Consider the following 17714-nt stretch of genomic DNA (forward strand, 5'->3'; position numbering starts at 1 on the left):
GGAAAGAGGGATGTTACCTAACGTTGGTTTTTTAACGGGAAGAGAGGCCCTCCTCGCTCTCCAACGAATCCGTCCGCAGCGCACTCCATCTCCCCCCTTTTAACGACCATCTCTTTGTTAGCGCTCTCTGTCTCTCGAGAGGTTTAGATTTCGCGATAATTAGCGAGTGAATCGTGTTACTCCGATTACGAGGTTCTCTCGACACCATACCTTTGCGTATCGTCGCTTTTAAAACCGTCAGTGGTTAAAAATATATGATCTTCTTATATTTATATATGATGGAATTTTGCAAGAGTCCCGAGATTTCTTTCTCACACGCCGGAGAGGAGTTTACGGCCGTCAATTTTAACGTCGCGATCATGCAGTTAATCTCGAAATCTCTGACTGATATTAATAATTCGCAACGGCGACGAGAGACGCGAGACCTTGACGTCGCCAGTTATGATATTGGCGTATCGATCGTCAAGATTCATCAAATTTACAGCGACTCCGAAAATAATTCGGAGTTTAACGCGAAGGTCTGCCTGCGTCGCGCATTTTGTTAGTTTTGATTTCGAGAAAAAAATATCAATAACGATGATATGATGTTAAAAAAATATCCTCTCGTCATTTAACGCACTTTAAAATTGTTCGTGATCGTTATCATAATTATGTATCATATTAATCTAATTGATACAAGAGTAAAAAATTGTAATTATTTTCATTTAGTCTCATTTTTCAAGCAGAAATATGAGAAAAGCAAAGATTGATTCTGTAATTTGCTATAGACAATCGTCGATGACGCGTCGATAAAACGAAAATTTCCAGTGCAACGGCGGCAAATATATTCTCCTTTTCCTTTGCTGGTCAGAAGGAGAGAAGCGTAAATAACGATAACTGGCCGGGACGATTTCGAGATTTATCGCGGCCGAGTCGAACCGTGAGGCGAGATAAACGAGGCTACAAGAGCAAGCTGCCGCGCGTAACGAAATTACGAGTGCGGATCGCGCGTAAAAATGGCCGGCCGTGAAAATGCCTTCGCCGCAAAATGCTGTTCGAGGATTGGCGATCGGTCAATTTTCACGCAGGATGCACGGATAAAAAAAAAAAAGAAGTCGAAGACAGCAAAAGATACAATTATAAATAGATATAACATATCGTGGAACTTTTTAATATTTTTTAATGTCTTTTGCCTCTGGTTCTCTCTTATATGATTTCGCGATAATTAGCGAGTGAATCGTGTTACTCCGATTACGAGGTTCTCTCGACACCGTACCTTTGCGTATCGTCGCTTTTAAAACCGTCAATGGTTAAAAATATATGATCTTCTTATATTTATATGATGGAATTTTGCAAGAGTCCCGAGATTTCTTTCTCACACGCCGGAGAGGAGTTTACGGCCGTCAATTTTAACGTCGCGATCATGCAGTTAATCTCGAAATCTCTGACTGATATTAATAATTCGCAACGGCGACGAGAGACGCGAGACCTTGACGTCGCCAGTTATGATATTGGCGTATCGATCGTCAAGATTCATCAAATTTACAGCGACTCCGAAAATAATTCGGAGTTTAACGCGAAGGTCTGCCTGCGTCGCGCATTTTGTTAGTTTTGATTTCGAGAAAAAAATATCAATAACGATGATATGATGTTAAAAAAATATCCTCTCGTCATTTAACGCACTTTAAAATTTTTCGTGATCGTTATCATAATTATGTATCATATTAATCTAATTGATACAAGAGTAAAAAATTGTAATTATTTTCATTTAGTCTCATTTTTCAAGCAGAAATATGAGAAAAGCAAAGATTGATTCTGTAATTTGCTATAGACAATCGTCGATGACGCGTCGATAAAACGAAAATTTCCAGTGCAACGGCGGCAAATATATTCTCCTTTTCCTTTGCTGGTCAGAAGGAGAGAAGCGTAAATAACGATAACTGGCCGGGACGATTTCGAGATTTATCGCGGCCGAGTCGAACCGTGAGGCGAGATAAACGAGGCTACAAGAGCAAGCTGCCGCGCGTAACGAAATTACGAGTGCGGATCGCGCGTAAAAATGGCCGGCCGTGAAAATGCCTTCGCCGCAAAATGCTGTTCGAGGATTGGCGATCGGTCAATTTTCACGCAGGATGCACGGATAAAAAAAAAAAAGAAGTCGAAGACAGCAAAAGATACAATTATAAATAGATATAACATATCGTGGAACTTTTTAATATTTTTTAATGTCTTTTTCCTCTGGTTCTCTCTTATATGATCTGTCTCTGCTCCTTTTGTAAAATAACTCGAGTACGGTACGGATAAACGAGTCGAGGTATCGATTCGAGCGAGCACAGTATTCCTTTCAGAGAAGTCTTTCGCAGAAATTTCCTCCCGCTATGTTTACGTATCTTCGTCGCGTGCAAACAAGCTCACGTAAGTCGTTGCATCTATTATCAGTTTAACTTAGACGTCGCAGTTGAGGAAATCTGAAAATTGTCACGAAAATATCGGCGGAAATTTTCGTGACAAAGTTCCGTTATAAATCATTTATCGAGTCTAATATTTCGTATAATATTTCGAAATGACAAGTTGGACAGCTGCTATCAATGATATCCGCGATATTAATTTTTTTACCAAGCATTTTCGCTAATATAATTTTGTTATCGCATCTAAATTTTGTAATACGACGCCGTTAAATTTTCACAAACTTTTCCGAAATCAATTACTTTCATTCCTGTATATCGAGTGAGACTTCTCTCCGGAGATTCCTCTCGCGATAGACGACGCCGTTAAATTTTCCAAAATCAATTACTTTCATTCCTGTATATCGAGTGAGACTTCTCTCCGGAGATTCCTCTCGCGATAAAAAAGCTATTCGAAGAAAGAGTATTGTTATTCATAAAAAAAAGAAATATATCGCCTAGAGAGGAAATTTATTCGTAAAGTAAATCGTCGACAGGAACTCAGGCGGTGGAAAGACAAAAAAGATATCGAGAAACGAAGCCACGGTTTTTACTGGAACCAACGATCACTCGCTTCTTTATTCCTTCGCATTATATTCCGTAACGGAACGAAATTTCACGTTTACGACTACGTTCGCTTTCGTTCACGGAAATCTGTTGCATTACGGGAATGGATGCAGCCTGTATTCGTCGCACGCGAACCGACTGTATTTTACGTGATAGTAGAAAGGCATAGCCGCGGGGGAGAAGAGAAACGGAGACAATAAAGGGGGGTATGCGACGGGGGATTATAGAGGAGAGAAAAACGGAAGGGGGCGAGAGAGAAATGCCGATAAACGGAGTCTGCAAACGCTGGAAGGAGTATAGTCGTCGTATAATGAAAAGGGAGAGAAGAAACGAAAGAACCCGATCGCGGTTGTAGTGTGACTCACTTGCCATAAAACGCGAGAGGGGAGAGGGGCAGGGAACCAGCCCTCCGTTCGCTCGGGGCCAACCCTCGGGGTATCGTCGAGGGGTCTGCATCGACGAAATCGACTTTCCTTTCCCTTCTGTTATCAGTCCGAGAAACACACAATCTCTTTTCGCGGCCGCCTTGCGTGAAACGCCAAACTGTATACCCCGGAAAATCAGGTCATCGAGCTTCCTGACGTCAATCCGATAATTGTCCGAAGCGTGAAGATTCGGCCTTCACGTCCACATGAATAGCGCGTTTTGTTATTTCATCTCTCCCTCCAGAGAGAGCTTACTTTATGTAGAAAAAAAAATCTTTTTTCTACGCTCGCGTAATCTCACCTTTTTTTTAGATAAAATAAAGACAAAAATTATCTCCCTAAATATCACACGTATACATTACTTGGGGAAAAGGCTAATGAAACTTTGCGTGTGAACACGTGCGACAAAGTTCTTAGGGGCAAGAGTGAGAATATAACGAGGTTACAAAAGTGTGCTGTAATGAATGCCAACGAGTCGGGAAATATTGTTTCATCTTTCTCTCTCTTTTCGCGGAAGAGAAAGAGAGAGAGAGAGAGAGAATTGCGGTTCCGTCGGGTTTACTCTCTTAATTTGTTTGTAGAACGCGCGCACGCATTCTCCTCCTCGTCTCACCCCTCGTCGAGCTCCTCGACTCGGCGAATCTCGCTTACAAAACGCACCTATATACGAGACTAGATACCTTACGCGTATCGCGTGGCTCTCTCTTCGTACGGGAATAAAATATGAAAAGATAAATAAACGCGCACGCGCGCGCACGAGTCGAATGATCGCCATAAAACACGCGGCGACGACGCATTCGACACGGCAATAAATTATTGCTCGTTAACGAATCGATGTTACTCTCCCCGGGGTGATAATTAACGACGTAAAGGCAATTATTATCGCGCGGGGGACCGGCGGTTAATTATAAATCATCCCCGTTCCAATCGCGCAGATGTTGCCCGCGACCTCGAGACCGAGGATTTATCTCGGGACAATCGAGCGCGAGATTCGTTAACGCCGCCAACAACGGCGCGGTAATTTCTTGGAAGATCTCATCATTTTATCGTACCACACGGTAAAACTAGATCGCCGACGATAAATCTCGTTCGCGGGATTAAAGCCTGAGCGGGCACTCATTCTGCCTCCCCCCAGCCTCTCCAGCTTCCCCCCATCATCTCTCTCTCTCTCTCTCTCTCTCTCTCGCGAACACGCATCTTAATTCAATTTTCTTTGAATGAATTCTCTCGCGTGATTCGTTAAAAAAACATGGACCACAAATGCAATTGTCGTAATTCTCGACTTTCGACGAAGAATCACTGAATCTAAGTTTATCCGGCGTGTTGTGTGACTTTAGACAGATTGATTTCTTTTTAGAAAGTACTAACAATTATCGCCATTTTTATCTCTTAGTCGCATTCCGTTAAAAAAATATGATATAATAAAAATATATAACATAATAAAAAATAAATCATTTTTAAATTAAATTTTAAAAAAGCTTTTTGCGATATTTAAAAAGTCATCTGTTTTTGTTTGCAGATACGAATCGGTACATGGTAAAAAGCGCGTTTAAATAAAAGAGAATAAAGTACCGTCGAGTTCTCTCGCTCGCCTTTTACGCATATAAATGCAGTTTGCGTAGCTTATAACGTAGAGCGAGAAAGCCGGAATCCGTGTGTAAACATTCTACGCGTATAATACGTACGGAGACTGTGCCGGACGTAATTTTACCTACGTAAGTTACCTGCGGCAGAAAGCTACGTAAGAACCGTTGTGGGCGGCAGGAGCAAAATGGACTGTAATGTTCGACGAACGCAATAAAAGGTGCACCTAAAGCTTCATTGGAAGGGAATAAAAGGTAGCGCGAGTTCACGGGAGAAGAAACGCGCGCGTCGTGCTAGGAACGCAATATCGAGGTCTTGCGAAGCGGAGCCCCTTCGCGAAGGGGGGAAAAAAAAAAACAACGGGGGAGAAACATATCGAGACATGGATAACGATGGAAATGGCGAGCGAGGAAGAAAATAGAACGTAAAACGACGTAACAAAACGTTCCTCGGTAGAATCTAATTTACGGACTGGAAAACAAAAGAGGGGTGTCACGTAACTTCGAAGGCTTTATAATTCTATCGAATAAGGAGAGCGTTTCTCGAGTTGCAAATTTTACGAAACACAAATGGCTACTCGATAATTCGACATGAGAAAATTGTTTTTAGTTGAGAAAAATCGACAGAGACGGAAGGGAACGAAGTAAAGTTAATACAGTTCGCGTCTACTATCGTTCGCGGGAGCTTTCCTCGTCGTCGTAAATTATCGCAAACTTATTATTATTGGACGCGCGTTCGCGTTCTATTACCGCGGCTATCCCGCCAGTTTAGTTTGCTCAGCAAAGTTTACTGACGCAGGATAAAAAGAAATATAGAGAGACGCCGCGCGCGCCAACCAGCCGGCCGTCTCTCTCGGGAGTCGGTGAACTCTCGTCGTATTCACGGTAGAAATGAGAGAGAAACAATTCTAATTAATTGAAGAAATAATTAAAACGTACGTGCCAACGGCAGGCGCGGTCACGTCAACGAGCGCGAGATCTCCTTCCGCTCGCGCGCGCGATGTCAGCCACCGCGAAAGAATTTTCACATAAAATATATTCATACTTGTATTTGGAAAAATTCAACGCGACTGGATTATATACTACTCATTATCTCAACATTTTTATTCAGCAGAAATGGATTCTGCAAAGAGTCCAAGAGGTGGTGAAGAAAACGAACAAGTAATAATTTCAAAAATTTCGTTCGAGTTTTTCAGCATTACTTTTTATCGCACTTGATCATCTAAAAAAAGAAATAAATCGTAAATCGCGTATCATGAACGCGATCGATAGCAACCGGAACATCGAGATAAAACCACTTTATCTTGAGTGGATTTTACATCTCGGTGAATCAGGCTCATTCGCGGTATTTCTATCTTACAGATATTGTTTCTCCTTTCTTTATTCTTGACTTACCTGTCGATGTATCCATCGCCGTCGCCGTCGCATGCCTGGAACAGCTTCCGGACGCGTTCCTCGTCGCAAATGGAGCCCGTCTCGCTTTCGGCATCCGCGGTCTGCGACATCTTCTCACTGGGGCTTGGCCTCGGCCGTCTCGCAACGAACGGTCGTCATCGGTATTGCCGCCGATCGGTGCCACCCGCCGTCGCACGCCACGCGCCTCATTTGCGCCCCGATTGCTCGCCGCGTGCCGCCGAATCTCAATTCGCGGCGCCTCGCGCCCGCGCGGAGAGATCGATGCTCTCGCGGTCGCCGCCGACGCGCGTCTATCTCGCGACACGCGACGACGCGTGCCGCACGCACGATAAATGTCCAGGCATCGTCGCGAACTTCACGCCAAAGTGCGCCCCGGCGTCAAGACGCGACGCCCTCTCTCCGAAATCCTGTAAGAGATATTACGAGATATGTCCCTTTCGCGCCACTTTTTTCTCACATAAATATTTTTAATTAATCCTACAGTTGTTTACGAAAAAGATTCTTCGACCTCTATTATGGCCGTGAGATGTGAGAATATTATTCATTATACTCTGTCACAGTATTATTCAAAATTTGTCGCGTTACATGAGAAAATAATTCGAGCTTGAAATGCTGGATTCAAATTTTTTATCAAAAAAATTTCGATAGCTGTCACAAAATAATCGAACAAATTATTACGAATGGCGATATCGTTCGTTATCACTCACCTCGCCGCTGCAACCCCGATTGACCCTGTTTCTCCCCCGACGAGAGTGGAAGTCGCGCCACTCGCGGAATCGGACATTCGATCGAACGGCTCAGCGCGATGTGTCAACAGCACGCGGGACTCGGGTCGACGACGGATCCGTAGGTCGCGAGGAACATTCCGGATTCGTTGTATATACGCGGTAGTCGAAGAAAGGGAAAGGACGGCTATCGCGGTACGCGTTCCATCCTCGTGTCATCGGCGCCTATCTCGTCGCCGGAATTCCGAGGACGATACTCCCCTATCTCTTTCCACCCTCTCACTCTCTCTCTCTCTCGTCCGCGCGGACGGAATTCGTTCGTCGACACGGTAGGCGCCGCCGCCGTTCTATTTTTGGACGCGCTCGGCGGATGCCACCCGCGATCTGGCTCCGACCGTGTGCGCGGGATATAAACAGATCCGTCAACGGAATCGCGCCGATGCTCACCCGTGTGTACGTCGTTTCGCACGATTCGGTTTTCTCGCGGTAAAGATCGGTGACGAACGATCGTCCGGCGATTACTCGATTCGCATCACGGTCCAGCAATGCCCGATGATTCTCTCACTCACCGAAAACTTCACTGCGTCCGCCGTCGCCGCGATGTCAACGAGTCACTAACCTAACCCTAACCTCCAAACCGGAGCCGCGACTTATCATACTCCCGACTGTGACCGATAAAAACTATCGATTGAGTTCGTCGCGGTCGAAAAACTCCGGCCGGCTGATCGCGACGCCATCTCTCGTGTCGCGATAAAGTTACATTGGTTAAGAGAAGCTGCGTCGATAAGTACGGGTAAGGTCGGTAAATGACTGATAATAGTGAACGAAGTAACACTACGAAACATAAATATGAAAAAAGAAAAAAAAAAGCTATTCTGCACGTATATACAAATATGTAAGGTATATTCTTTTTAATTTAATAACTATTTTTAATTCTCCGTCTATCGAATATCTCGAATCTCTTAAAAGGCGCCATGCTCTATATTCGTTTATTTCCCCTATGTACTAAAATAACAGATTCATTATAGCAAAAATTTGACACAAATTGCATATAACATATGAATAACATGCTAAAATATAATACTGCATAATGCAGCAGACATCTCTTTTTTTTTTTTTGTTACATAACAATAAAAATATGACGGTTGAATCGATGACGATTCGGCAATAATCCAACATTTATTAAGCCACATTAGTCAGCGGCTTCAAGTTTCTCGTTTAATATAGGCAAGAGCTTCTTCAGCTTCGCAACTTCGTGGCTGAAACCCCACATAATGCATTTTGTATGCTCCGCGGTGGGCAAACCTCGAAATTTAGCGTCCGTATCGAACCATTGGATGTGGTTCTTTTTTATGCGATCTACCAACTCTCGTAGGTGCTCGTTCCTCTTCACATCCCACGTAACATCCGATTGCGGAACTCGGACAGATCTGAGTTTCTTATAATCGCCGTCCGCCTCTTCGTAGACTCTGTAAAATCGAATGCAAACGAAATATTTTATCGATAAATTTTAAAATTTCTCATATCTTTTTATCTTTCAATAATTTTCTTATCGATCGGAATGAGACTCACTCGAGGAAACCGTTGTCTTCGATATCGTATCGTTCGGCTAAAGGTTTAAAGGCCCGCACAATGTCAATTGCCAGATAATTAAAATTCTCCTTCGACCGGCCGTTTACATTATAATCGGTGATCCAGTTCTCAAAGACCTCCACTGCTTCCGTCATATTCTTGATTTTCTGCTTGTCCTTCGTGCACGATATCACTCTCTCGGCTCGCTTTACCAGGCCGCTTATCGCATAGAACTGATACGACATGTCTCTGCCCTCCAAAGACTTGATGCTCTGCAAAGCTTTCTCCTTGTCCTTAAAACTTAGCGCGCTCTCCGATTTTTCGTTCCGCTGATTCTCCTCAGCTTCCGATGAACGTTTCGCCAACTTTTTCTCCGACTCGCTATCGCTGCTCGACGAGCTATCGTGAGCTCTCTTAGTGCCTCGCTCTTCTTCTTCGATGTCCATATCATTATTGTCCTCGCCGAATTTTTCGCGTACCTGAGTCACCAATTTTTTCAACTTTGCAGGATCGGGACTGTACGCGAGTACGATGCATCGCGTGTGCTCCTTCGTTGGCAGACCCCGAAGATCTCCCACGTCCGTCTCATACCATTGAATGTGCTCGTCCTTGATCTTTCCGATAATCTCTCTCAAACGCCTGTTCCTCTCAATATCCCACGTGATGTCTCCGCCAGACACTTTCGCCGCCCGCAGGCTCTTGTAGTCACCCTTCTCAGTCTTGTACGCCCTAACGTGAAAATCTATATCAGCTCATTGAATCGTCTCGAGTCTTCATCGTAAAAAATGCGCTGATTATTGGGTTCTTACCTGAAAAACTCGTCGTTCCACACGTCGTACTTCTTTGCGAGACCGCGGAAGGCCTTAATCGTTTCGATCGGCAAGTATGCAAGATTCTCTTTTCCTCGATTATTCACTTTGTAATCCGTCAGCCAATCCTCAAAGATTTTCAGGGAGTCTCGCAGATTCGCTAGTTTCTCTTCGTCTCGCGTTATCTGCAACGTTCTTTTTGTGCGACTGACGAAGCTTGTGATTACGTGATACTGATAACTGATGTCGCGGCCGTCCAGAATCTTCAGCGTGTCCAACGCTTTCTGTTTGTCCTTGAAACCCATCCCTCCTGCTATTTCCTCCTGCTCGGCGGGTTTGGTCTTTGCCATTTTCATCTATGCGGAAAAATCGTCTTCAACTAAATTCTAATTTTCAACCGATGTGATATAAATATCATATAAAATAAAAGATATAAATATGTCGCAAATATATATATGCACGAGCATGTAAACATTAATTGATCGATTTTGGAGTAACATGATTATGCGAGTTTGTGTGCTGTTAATCGCTTCCGATTATCACCGATTGGAATTCAATAAGAGCATGGAAATGATGTATTATGCGTTTAACGGCATTTGACTTTGACATTGTGCAAAATTAAGTTTTCGGAAAACTAGCAACGTTCATGAAGCAATCGATTCAAAACGGCGCACCCAATCATCAGGAGAGGACACACTGGGAGGCGGGGAAACAGTCACTCAGAATGCGAAGCGCGTATGTCAGTTTTATCGTTGACGTAGTCCTCGGAATTATGGAAGCTACGTGGAAAGGATCAATACCTACTCGGCAATGGTTTAATCGTTATATTTGGCAATCTTAGGAAGTGCGACATTCTTTGGTGCGTTACTCGATTAAACGTTCATTGTTAAAATTTCAGCTGCGTAATATTTTTCGAACCGCGAATTTCGTTTCGAATATTACTCTTGACACATGTACTTAACGACATTATTTCGTCAGTTATTATATTAAAATATATAATTGAAATTTATATATTAAAATTAATAAAATACCGAGAAAACAATTAAAAAAGATACTTACGGACATGCAATTTTTTGAATATAGCTCTAATTACATAAATTAATTACACAGTATTATTTCAAATTGTGCACTTTAGCCACTGATTGTCATCAGTATTATCAATCGTATGAATCTCGGAAGATGTTGACGTTGCCGCTGCCACTCGTAAAGTGTTTCTAGTAGCTTTTGGATCGCAAGGTTGACGAGCCGGCTTAAGTCATCGGTTATACTTATTCAGCGAAACTGTCGCGTGCTAGGAAAGAGGACGGCCGACGGTGTGAGCGAGGGAAAGTGAGAGGTCGATATAAACATGTTCGATTCATATGTCAGAGCCCGAAATACACGAGCAATCGCGCACTTACGTCATATGCGCATCGACGAGAATGCGTGAAGATGATTTATCCTTGTGATCTAATATTTATTGACTTTTTCGGATTACGAGCTCGTATTTTGCAACGCGCGATGTTATTTTCCACAGCTGCGAATGTACGTCTAAGTTTATCTTTTTGCAATTTTATTTGTCAGTTTTTATTCTTGGATATTAAAATGAAAAGATATTTTGGGATAGTGCTGCTGTTTCGAAGTCACATTAGTCTAATTTATGGAAATCCGTGAATTGTTAATGCATGTCGAGCTGTAAGTAAAAAAAACAAAACAAGTCATATAAGTTGTATTTCTGATAATCGTCCTATTGAGATAAAGATTTATTTTATATTTATAAAATAAATTACAACCGCGATAAACTACTAGAACACGCGCATAATAACGATCGGAGATAACGCTTAGACGCGAATCGGAATTCGCTTTAAAACAAATTTATTAGTCTATCTCCGATGATAATTTAGCGCATAAAAATAAGTAATATTTACAAGATACCACACATATACGTTCAGACGATTCGCAGCTTTGCTCCGTCTCGAGGAACGTCAAATAGGATTCGACGGGAGATCTCCCTTTGAATAATATGCAAACAACAGATTCGATCACATTTATTTAACAGACGCAGCTTCCGACACCAAGACACGTGTACGGCGCTTGCTCAATTTTCGAGCTCGCCGCGCCGTCCAGTATCGAGGATTGTGCGGAAGCGGTTGTGGCCGGTAATTGCGATCTCTGCACGCTTTCATAGGGTATCGATGCACCCTCCCGATCTCTGCCGGTACTCTCCTCCGTTTCCTGGGTATACGAGTCCCTCGGTGGGGCTTCCTGCGTCTTCGAATCGAAAGCCGGCTCGTGCGACAACCGACTGTAGTTCAGAAAAGTCTCTGTATAGCTCGGGGGATGATGGTGGTGATGATGGTGATTGCTACCGTATTGATGAGGATAATGGGGATGATATCTACTCGGTGGCGTTTTGAAGCCCTCGTTACCGCCGAGATATTGATGCAAATGATGAAGACTAGAAGGTCCATACACTATAAATAAAATATAACAGTTGCATATATATGTATGTTATAGATTTTAATAGCCGAAAAGTAACACGTTAACGAAGCGTGATATTTTGTCTAACCTGCGGCGGTATTTGAATACATGGCGAAAACCGCGTCGCTATATCCCGCGGCAGGATGCTTCATCAAATCTGGAACTTCGTTCCCGCCCGCCCCTTTCCCGGCCGTTGCGTGACTTCGTACCATATTACTCGGAACTTCTCCGCTAATCCCCGAAGACGCTCCGGTCCCGTACGCCATATTGAAGAGCGCTTCCGGATCGCAGACAAACTTATACACGTATCGCTCGCCGGCGACCTTTTGCATTATGCCTTTCTCGTAGTAATATCTCAACGAACGACTCAATTTGTCATAATTCATGGCCGGTCTGTTTTTCTGGACGCCCCACCTACGTGCCACCTGCCAAAAGAAAATATAATGGGAATAATTTCTATTAAAATTTCGGAATATTTCTCCATCTAAATATTATATTTTAATGTATCTTTTTATTTAATTGAAGATTAGAAAATATAGTTAATGAAACTATAAAAACTGGAAATTGTAAATAAGTATATAAAGTATTCCTCGACTACTTTTTCTACGAACCTCTTCCGGCTCAATCAGCTTAAACTCCATCCCGCGCCCGGTCCACGCGATGCAAGGCGCATTCGCAGGATCGTCGAGCAAGGCTACGAGGAACTGCCACAATTGCAGTGAGCCACGTCGTTGTTGCTGATAACCGACGGCAACATCGCTCCAGGTGGGCACACCGGTAGCCGACGACGGCCTCTTGTTAACGTGATCTGGATTCCAGGTTGAAACTGGCGAAGCCTTTTTCTGATAACAACCATTTTGCCGTTCCCAGGAGTTTCTGGGATCTAACTGTGTACCCAGTTCTGTCCAGGTCGGCGTGCCGCTTCGTTTTGCGTAAACCTCGGAATTCCAGTTCTCTGGTCGCGGCAGGAAAGTTTCGGAGAAGGTCGATTGCCACTGGGAAGTCGAGGAAGAGGCGCTGGCTGGACGACTGGACGATGGTGACGAACCTCTGGGATGATCCCTCGTGACGTTCCCGTACTGTTGTTGACGTTGCTGATAAATTAAAGTGCTCGCTGTAACAAAATACAGCAAAACTGTAAAAATTGATATCATGTTGCAAATTTAATTTTAAATTAAAATAATGTGTAAAAAATATCTTGACATTTAATATATAGGATGTCTCCAAACCGATAAGACAATCAAAAAGAAAATAATTTCTCACAAAGAAATAGATTAAAAATAAAGAAGAAAATTTCTTTTATACGTGTCACGTGTTGTCAAATTCATCACGATAACGGCTACCAAGACATAAATAAAAAAGAATCCAACGTTCCATTCAATAAAGCAATTTAAAATTATTTGAGTAATTGAAAAAATTATGTGGAAAATATCACTTTTAATTTTTTAGTATTTTTTATGTATTTATATTTTGATAACCAGACGGAAACTCAACAGCATATGACAAGATAGTTAAGCTTATTCAAGCTTTAAAAAAGCGTAAATGTTATTAAATTCTCAATTTTTAAAATTGTTTTTTTCGAAAGCGATTTTTCTTCGTGTAAGAAAAAAATTACATTTTTTATTCACTCATTATCTCTTTTTCAATTGTATTATCAATTCAAAGATACTCTATATCCGTATAATAACCATATCTGATCTTGACGATTAATAATTCCTATTATTTTGCACGAATAAAACTATAAAAATCCAAAAATGACATAATGAACAATCTCCATTGAGAAAAGAAAATTTATGCTTTACCGTATACGAGAAACTTCGTATTCCCGTAATCATAATAAGAAGGCGTCATGATGCAGAGAGGTGCGGGAAGAGCACGGGATTATCCACGGGCGTTTTTCTCCACGTAGAGGAGGAGAACGAGGATGAGAGCAAGGAGAGGGATCGAGGAAGAAATTCTCGAGCGAACAAAAAAAGAGCGCTCTCCCCGTATTACCGATTGCACTCACGCGCCGGGCCGGTTGAAGCGCTCTCGTCACACAAATATCGGCAGGAAATTGGTGGATATTCAAAGCCCAGCGGGGACTGGAGCCCGCCCGCGGATAGCGCGCGTTGGTGCCCCCTGAAATATCGAAAGCCGAGCCGAGAGCTCGCGCGATATGTATATTAATCGGGCCGCGCTTCTCTCTCTTTCTCTCGGGGGCTGCCGCCGCGGCTGCCGCCATCCCCTATCGACGACGCGGTACCGAAAGAGCCATTCTCGGGCCGTAATCCGGTTACGCTCCAAGTCGCGCATGGGGAATATTGAAAAATTGAGAAGCCGCGCAAGCGGTCAGAGAGAGCGACGATAAAACGTTGTTGCAACGACGTCGCGATGCATCCGACGTTCGAGGATGAGTGTCATCGGAAGGGCCAAAAATTTTTGAGACAACAACGCGATGCAACCATGAATAACGATTCCCGGAATCTTTTTTCGAAAACGGAGAAAGACACGATGGATTTAATAAAATCATATTAACGGAGAAAAATTATACGCGGATTAAATGTTTCCCCGAGAAGGTTTTATTCTCGCGGAAAGAAGCTGCATCGTCAGGAATTAATACTAAGTATATGCACATCCAAATTATTTGCTTTTCGCATTAAATCAGCTTTTGCAAGAGTTTCAATTCTTTTCATATATATGTAAAACGAAATGTTAAATCTCGGCAAAAAAGTTTGCTAGAAAAAAAATTAAATTATACTCGTTTTTTATTTCGGGCAAACGTAGGTCAAATCTCGGACGAGAATCTCGGAAGACAGCTGAAAGCTCTGGACCAATCTAGCACTCTCTCGAAAAGCGGACGGGGCGGCAGGGGATGACGAAAGGGGTTGACCTCAGCCTCGGCAGGCGAACGGGGTGAACCAGAGGCTTTGCGGGTGGTTTTAGATTAAAATTAATCGCGAGCTGATGAAACTGGTGGCGAGATACCACCGCCGAGGGAGGTCGTCGGAGAAGGGTTGAAATTCAGGACTGGCCATAGGGGGCGGCGGTACGCGTTGGACAGGGTGGGATCGGCTACGGAAAAGAGGATGGCTTCCACTCTCGTCCACTCTCAGACGAGGAGAAACGCGTTGTGTGCCGCCGCTCTATTCCTCTTTCACTTTGACTCTCCGACTCTCTCTCGCTTTTTCTCCTCTCTTCTGCCTCGCTGATCCTCGAATTCCGGCATAGTGCTCCGTTAATAATGCAAGCTCTATTTTCCAACCCACCTGACGAGCGGCGAAACCTGACGGGCTCGCCTTGTCCTTTGCCGAGCGAACGGAAAATACCCTTTTTTTGTTCTTTTCTTTTTTGCCATAGAAATATTTACCGCGACACAGATCAAAGATAGAAAACGCGAATTGAAGTTTCGTTCAACGCGAATTTTCCGCTGTGCGTAATATCGCGTGCACGGAAGAGTGATTCTGGCAGAATAGACCGTCGCTATCTGTAATCCTCGTAATCCTCTGCTCGTATTAATTAGTGGAACTGTGTAACCAATCGGTATCCATTAACCGGTTATTACTATTCCGCTCGTCGTATTGCACTCTGAATTGTTTGTCCCCTCTAAACGAGATAATCTCGAATATTGTATATTTTTCTCTAAACATTTTTCGATCATTCAAAATATTTAATTTTTGCGATTTTTCTTTTCACACGCGCAACTGTAATGATAAAAAAAGTTTACAAAATTTTATTCAATACTTTTTCGATAAGCCTGCATTTAAGAAAAGACTCGAAAATATTCCATTTCAAAATTTCCAATTTTCGCTTAAAATGCAAGACGACTTTCTCCTTTTGGTAAATAAATTGGATGATCGTAAGTAGATTGCGGGATATCGATACGAGCAAATGTATCCTATTATTAACCTAAACTACGTGTGAATAATTAAAACGGCTTAATGGTAGGGAGAATTACGCCAAGAGAGAAACATGAGCGTAATCCCAGGTGACTTGGTAGCATCGCGTATACAGAGTGTCGAGCCATGGATATAACCGTAACCGAGCTCCTAAAGGATTCGCGGCTCGTCGTGTATGTATGTATACGTGTGCGTGAATAAAGGAAGACTAATCGGTCTGATTACAAAGCATGAGCTTGCAACCCCTCACTGACTCTACCTTTTGTGGACGGGACGAGTGGTGGTAACAGTGTGTATCTTCTTTGATTCACATGGGCCTATTAGATAATGAACGTCGATAAAAAAAACCGTCATTATATCATTCTCGCTGAAATATTTTTTTGTGCAGTGTGGTTCGTGTTGTATATTTATTCTTGCTAATAAATATTTATGTACAATTTAACTATACATCAGCAATCTCTTTCTATACGCGTCACACACTTGGAGATATATATTTGTTACAATTTATATTAATAGCTTATAAAGAAAAAAATCTTTTTTATTATTTGAAGTTTTTTAATTCCTGTTTTCAAATGATAAAAATTCTAGACTAATTCGTAGTTGTAAGAAACATTGCTGATGCCGCATTGAAAATCTCTCTCTCTCTCTCTCTCTCTCTCTACACTGCGCGAGGCATGAGAGAATATTCGACTTACATTTTCCCCTGGGAAAACTAGTCTCGCTTTCTTTCTTTCTTTTAGCTTTTGTTGAAATCTGCAAGACGCTCTCGCCATAGCTTTCGACTTGAAAGCATCGTTTAATTATTCAATTACGCATGCTCAGTCATGCGTGAGCGGCTGCAATACATTAGTTGGGAGCCTCGCAACGATCACGGGAAATGTTACATTTTATGTTGCTTGTATTCTCTCTCTTTAATCAATATTCTTTGCAAAATAATATATAAAATATAAAATGTATAATAAATATAAGAAAAAACAATATAATCGATAAATATTTTATATATCCATCTTATCTTCTTGTAGATCTTAAAATTTTTATTATTATATATTTTTCAATAATCGCGAAAAGAGAAAGAGAAAAAGAATCGATATGAACAACAATTAAGAAAACGGCATGGATCGAACATTATCGTCGATGTAGCTATGAGACCCTCAAAGGGCTAATCGGAAGTCGACTCGATTAATGGAGAGCGGTACCCTCGTACCCCCGGTTATTTATGGATTCCATGGGGTGGAATAGTGCCACGTGGATTCTTTTGTGCAGAGATTTGTCACGGCGCGGATCCTCGTACGAAGATAGTAACTACTAGCGATTCGCGTTCTCATTCTCGACATTCGTCCGCGAAATCTAACGCGAATAAACGCATCCTTGCGTGAATCTCTTACCGTTTTGCGTGTCCTGAGACGTCGCGGATGATATGTTTGTCACGGGAAGCGGTTCCACGTAGCTTCGATCCGCCGGTTCTTCCTTCACGGCGACGTCCTTCGTGCTCTTACCAGCCGGTCCATTTATCTTTCGATTCCTACGAATAACACGCAAAATTTCATTCCACGCGTGCAATCGTAAACTTGCGTGACGATTCGCGTAAATTTTTTTTATTTGTAATATAAATGAAAATCTTCTCGAGCAATTGCAGTTACGTTGCATGCGCTTTAAATCGCATAAATATTGTAGAAAAATCCGTTAGATCAGTTTTTCGTCGAACTTACCCGAAACAACGATCCGATCTGAGCTCGAGAAAATCGTTATTTTGACTGTGCGCGACAGAAGATTGATACTGGGGATGATAATTGCCGTTGTCGCCATTTCTCGTGCCATTGCTAGACTCCTGCTTCACATTTGCACCTGATGCAAAT

At 42.6% G+C, this 17714-nt stretch overlaps 2 protein-coding genes across 3 annotated transcripts in view; both read right to left on the bottom strand.

Moving 5' to 3' along the window:
- The window catches only part of LOC115238999 (colorectal mutant cancer protein), a 41387-nt gene extending 33512 nt beyond the window's left edge, over positions 1-7875 (bottom strand). Inside the window, exons 1-2 of one of the 2 annotated variants that reach the window (XM_029813278.1) lie at positions 7122-7875; positions 6394-6821 (exon numbers count right to left, since the gene is read on the bottom strand). In XM_029813278.1, coding sequence (XP_029669138.1) covers positions 6394-6503 — 110 coding nt within the window. In that variant the 5' untranslated portion in view covers positions 6504-6821; positions 7122-7875. The remainder of the gene's footprint in view (positions 1-6393; positions 6822-7121) is intronic. The other variant, XM_029813277.1, reaches the window with a different exon arrangement.
- A 206-nt stretch (positions 7876-8081) lies between these two features.
- Positions 8082-17714, bottom strand: part of LOC115239018 — a 94217-nt gene continuing 84584 nt past the window's right edge. The window contains exons 12-19 of the mRNA XM_029813304.1: positions 17568-17703; positions 17244-17380; positions 12592-13094; positions 12069-12405; positions 11561-11973; positions 9521-9876; positions 8712-9440; positions 8082-8608 (exon numbers count right to left, since the gene is read on the bottom strand). Of these exons, the coding sequence (XP_029669164.1) occupies positions 8332-8608; positions 8712-9440; positions 9521-9876; positions 11561-11973; positions 12069-12405; positions 12592-13094; positions 17244-17380; positions 17568-17703 (2888 nt within the window). The 3' untranslated portion in view covers positions 8082-8331. The remainder of the gene's footprint in view (positions 8609-8711; positions 9441-9520; positions 9877-11560; positions 11974-12068; positions 12406-12591; positions 13095-17243; positions 17381-17567; positions 17704-17714) is intronic.

The sequence above is a fragment of the Formica exsecta genome, unplaced genomic scaffold (genome assembly GCF_003651465.1).
Source record: "Formica exsecta isolate Colony F162 unplaced genomic scaffold, ASM365146v1 scaffold363, whole genome shotgun sequence".
In the NCBI taxonomy this organism is placed as follows: Eukaryota; Metazoa; Arthropoda; class Insecta; order Hymenoptera; family Formicidae; genus Formica; species Formica exsecta.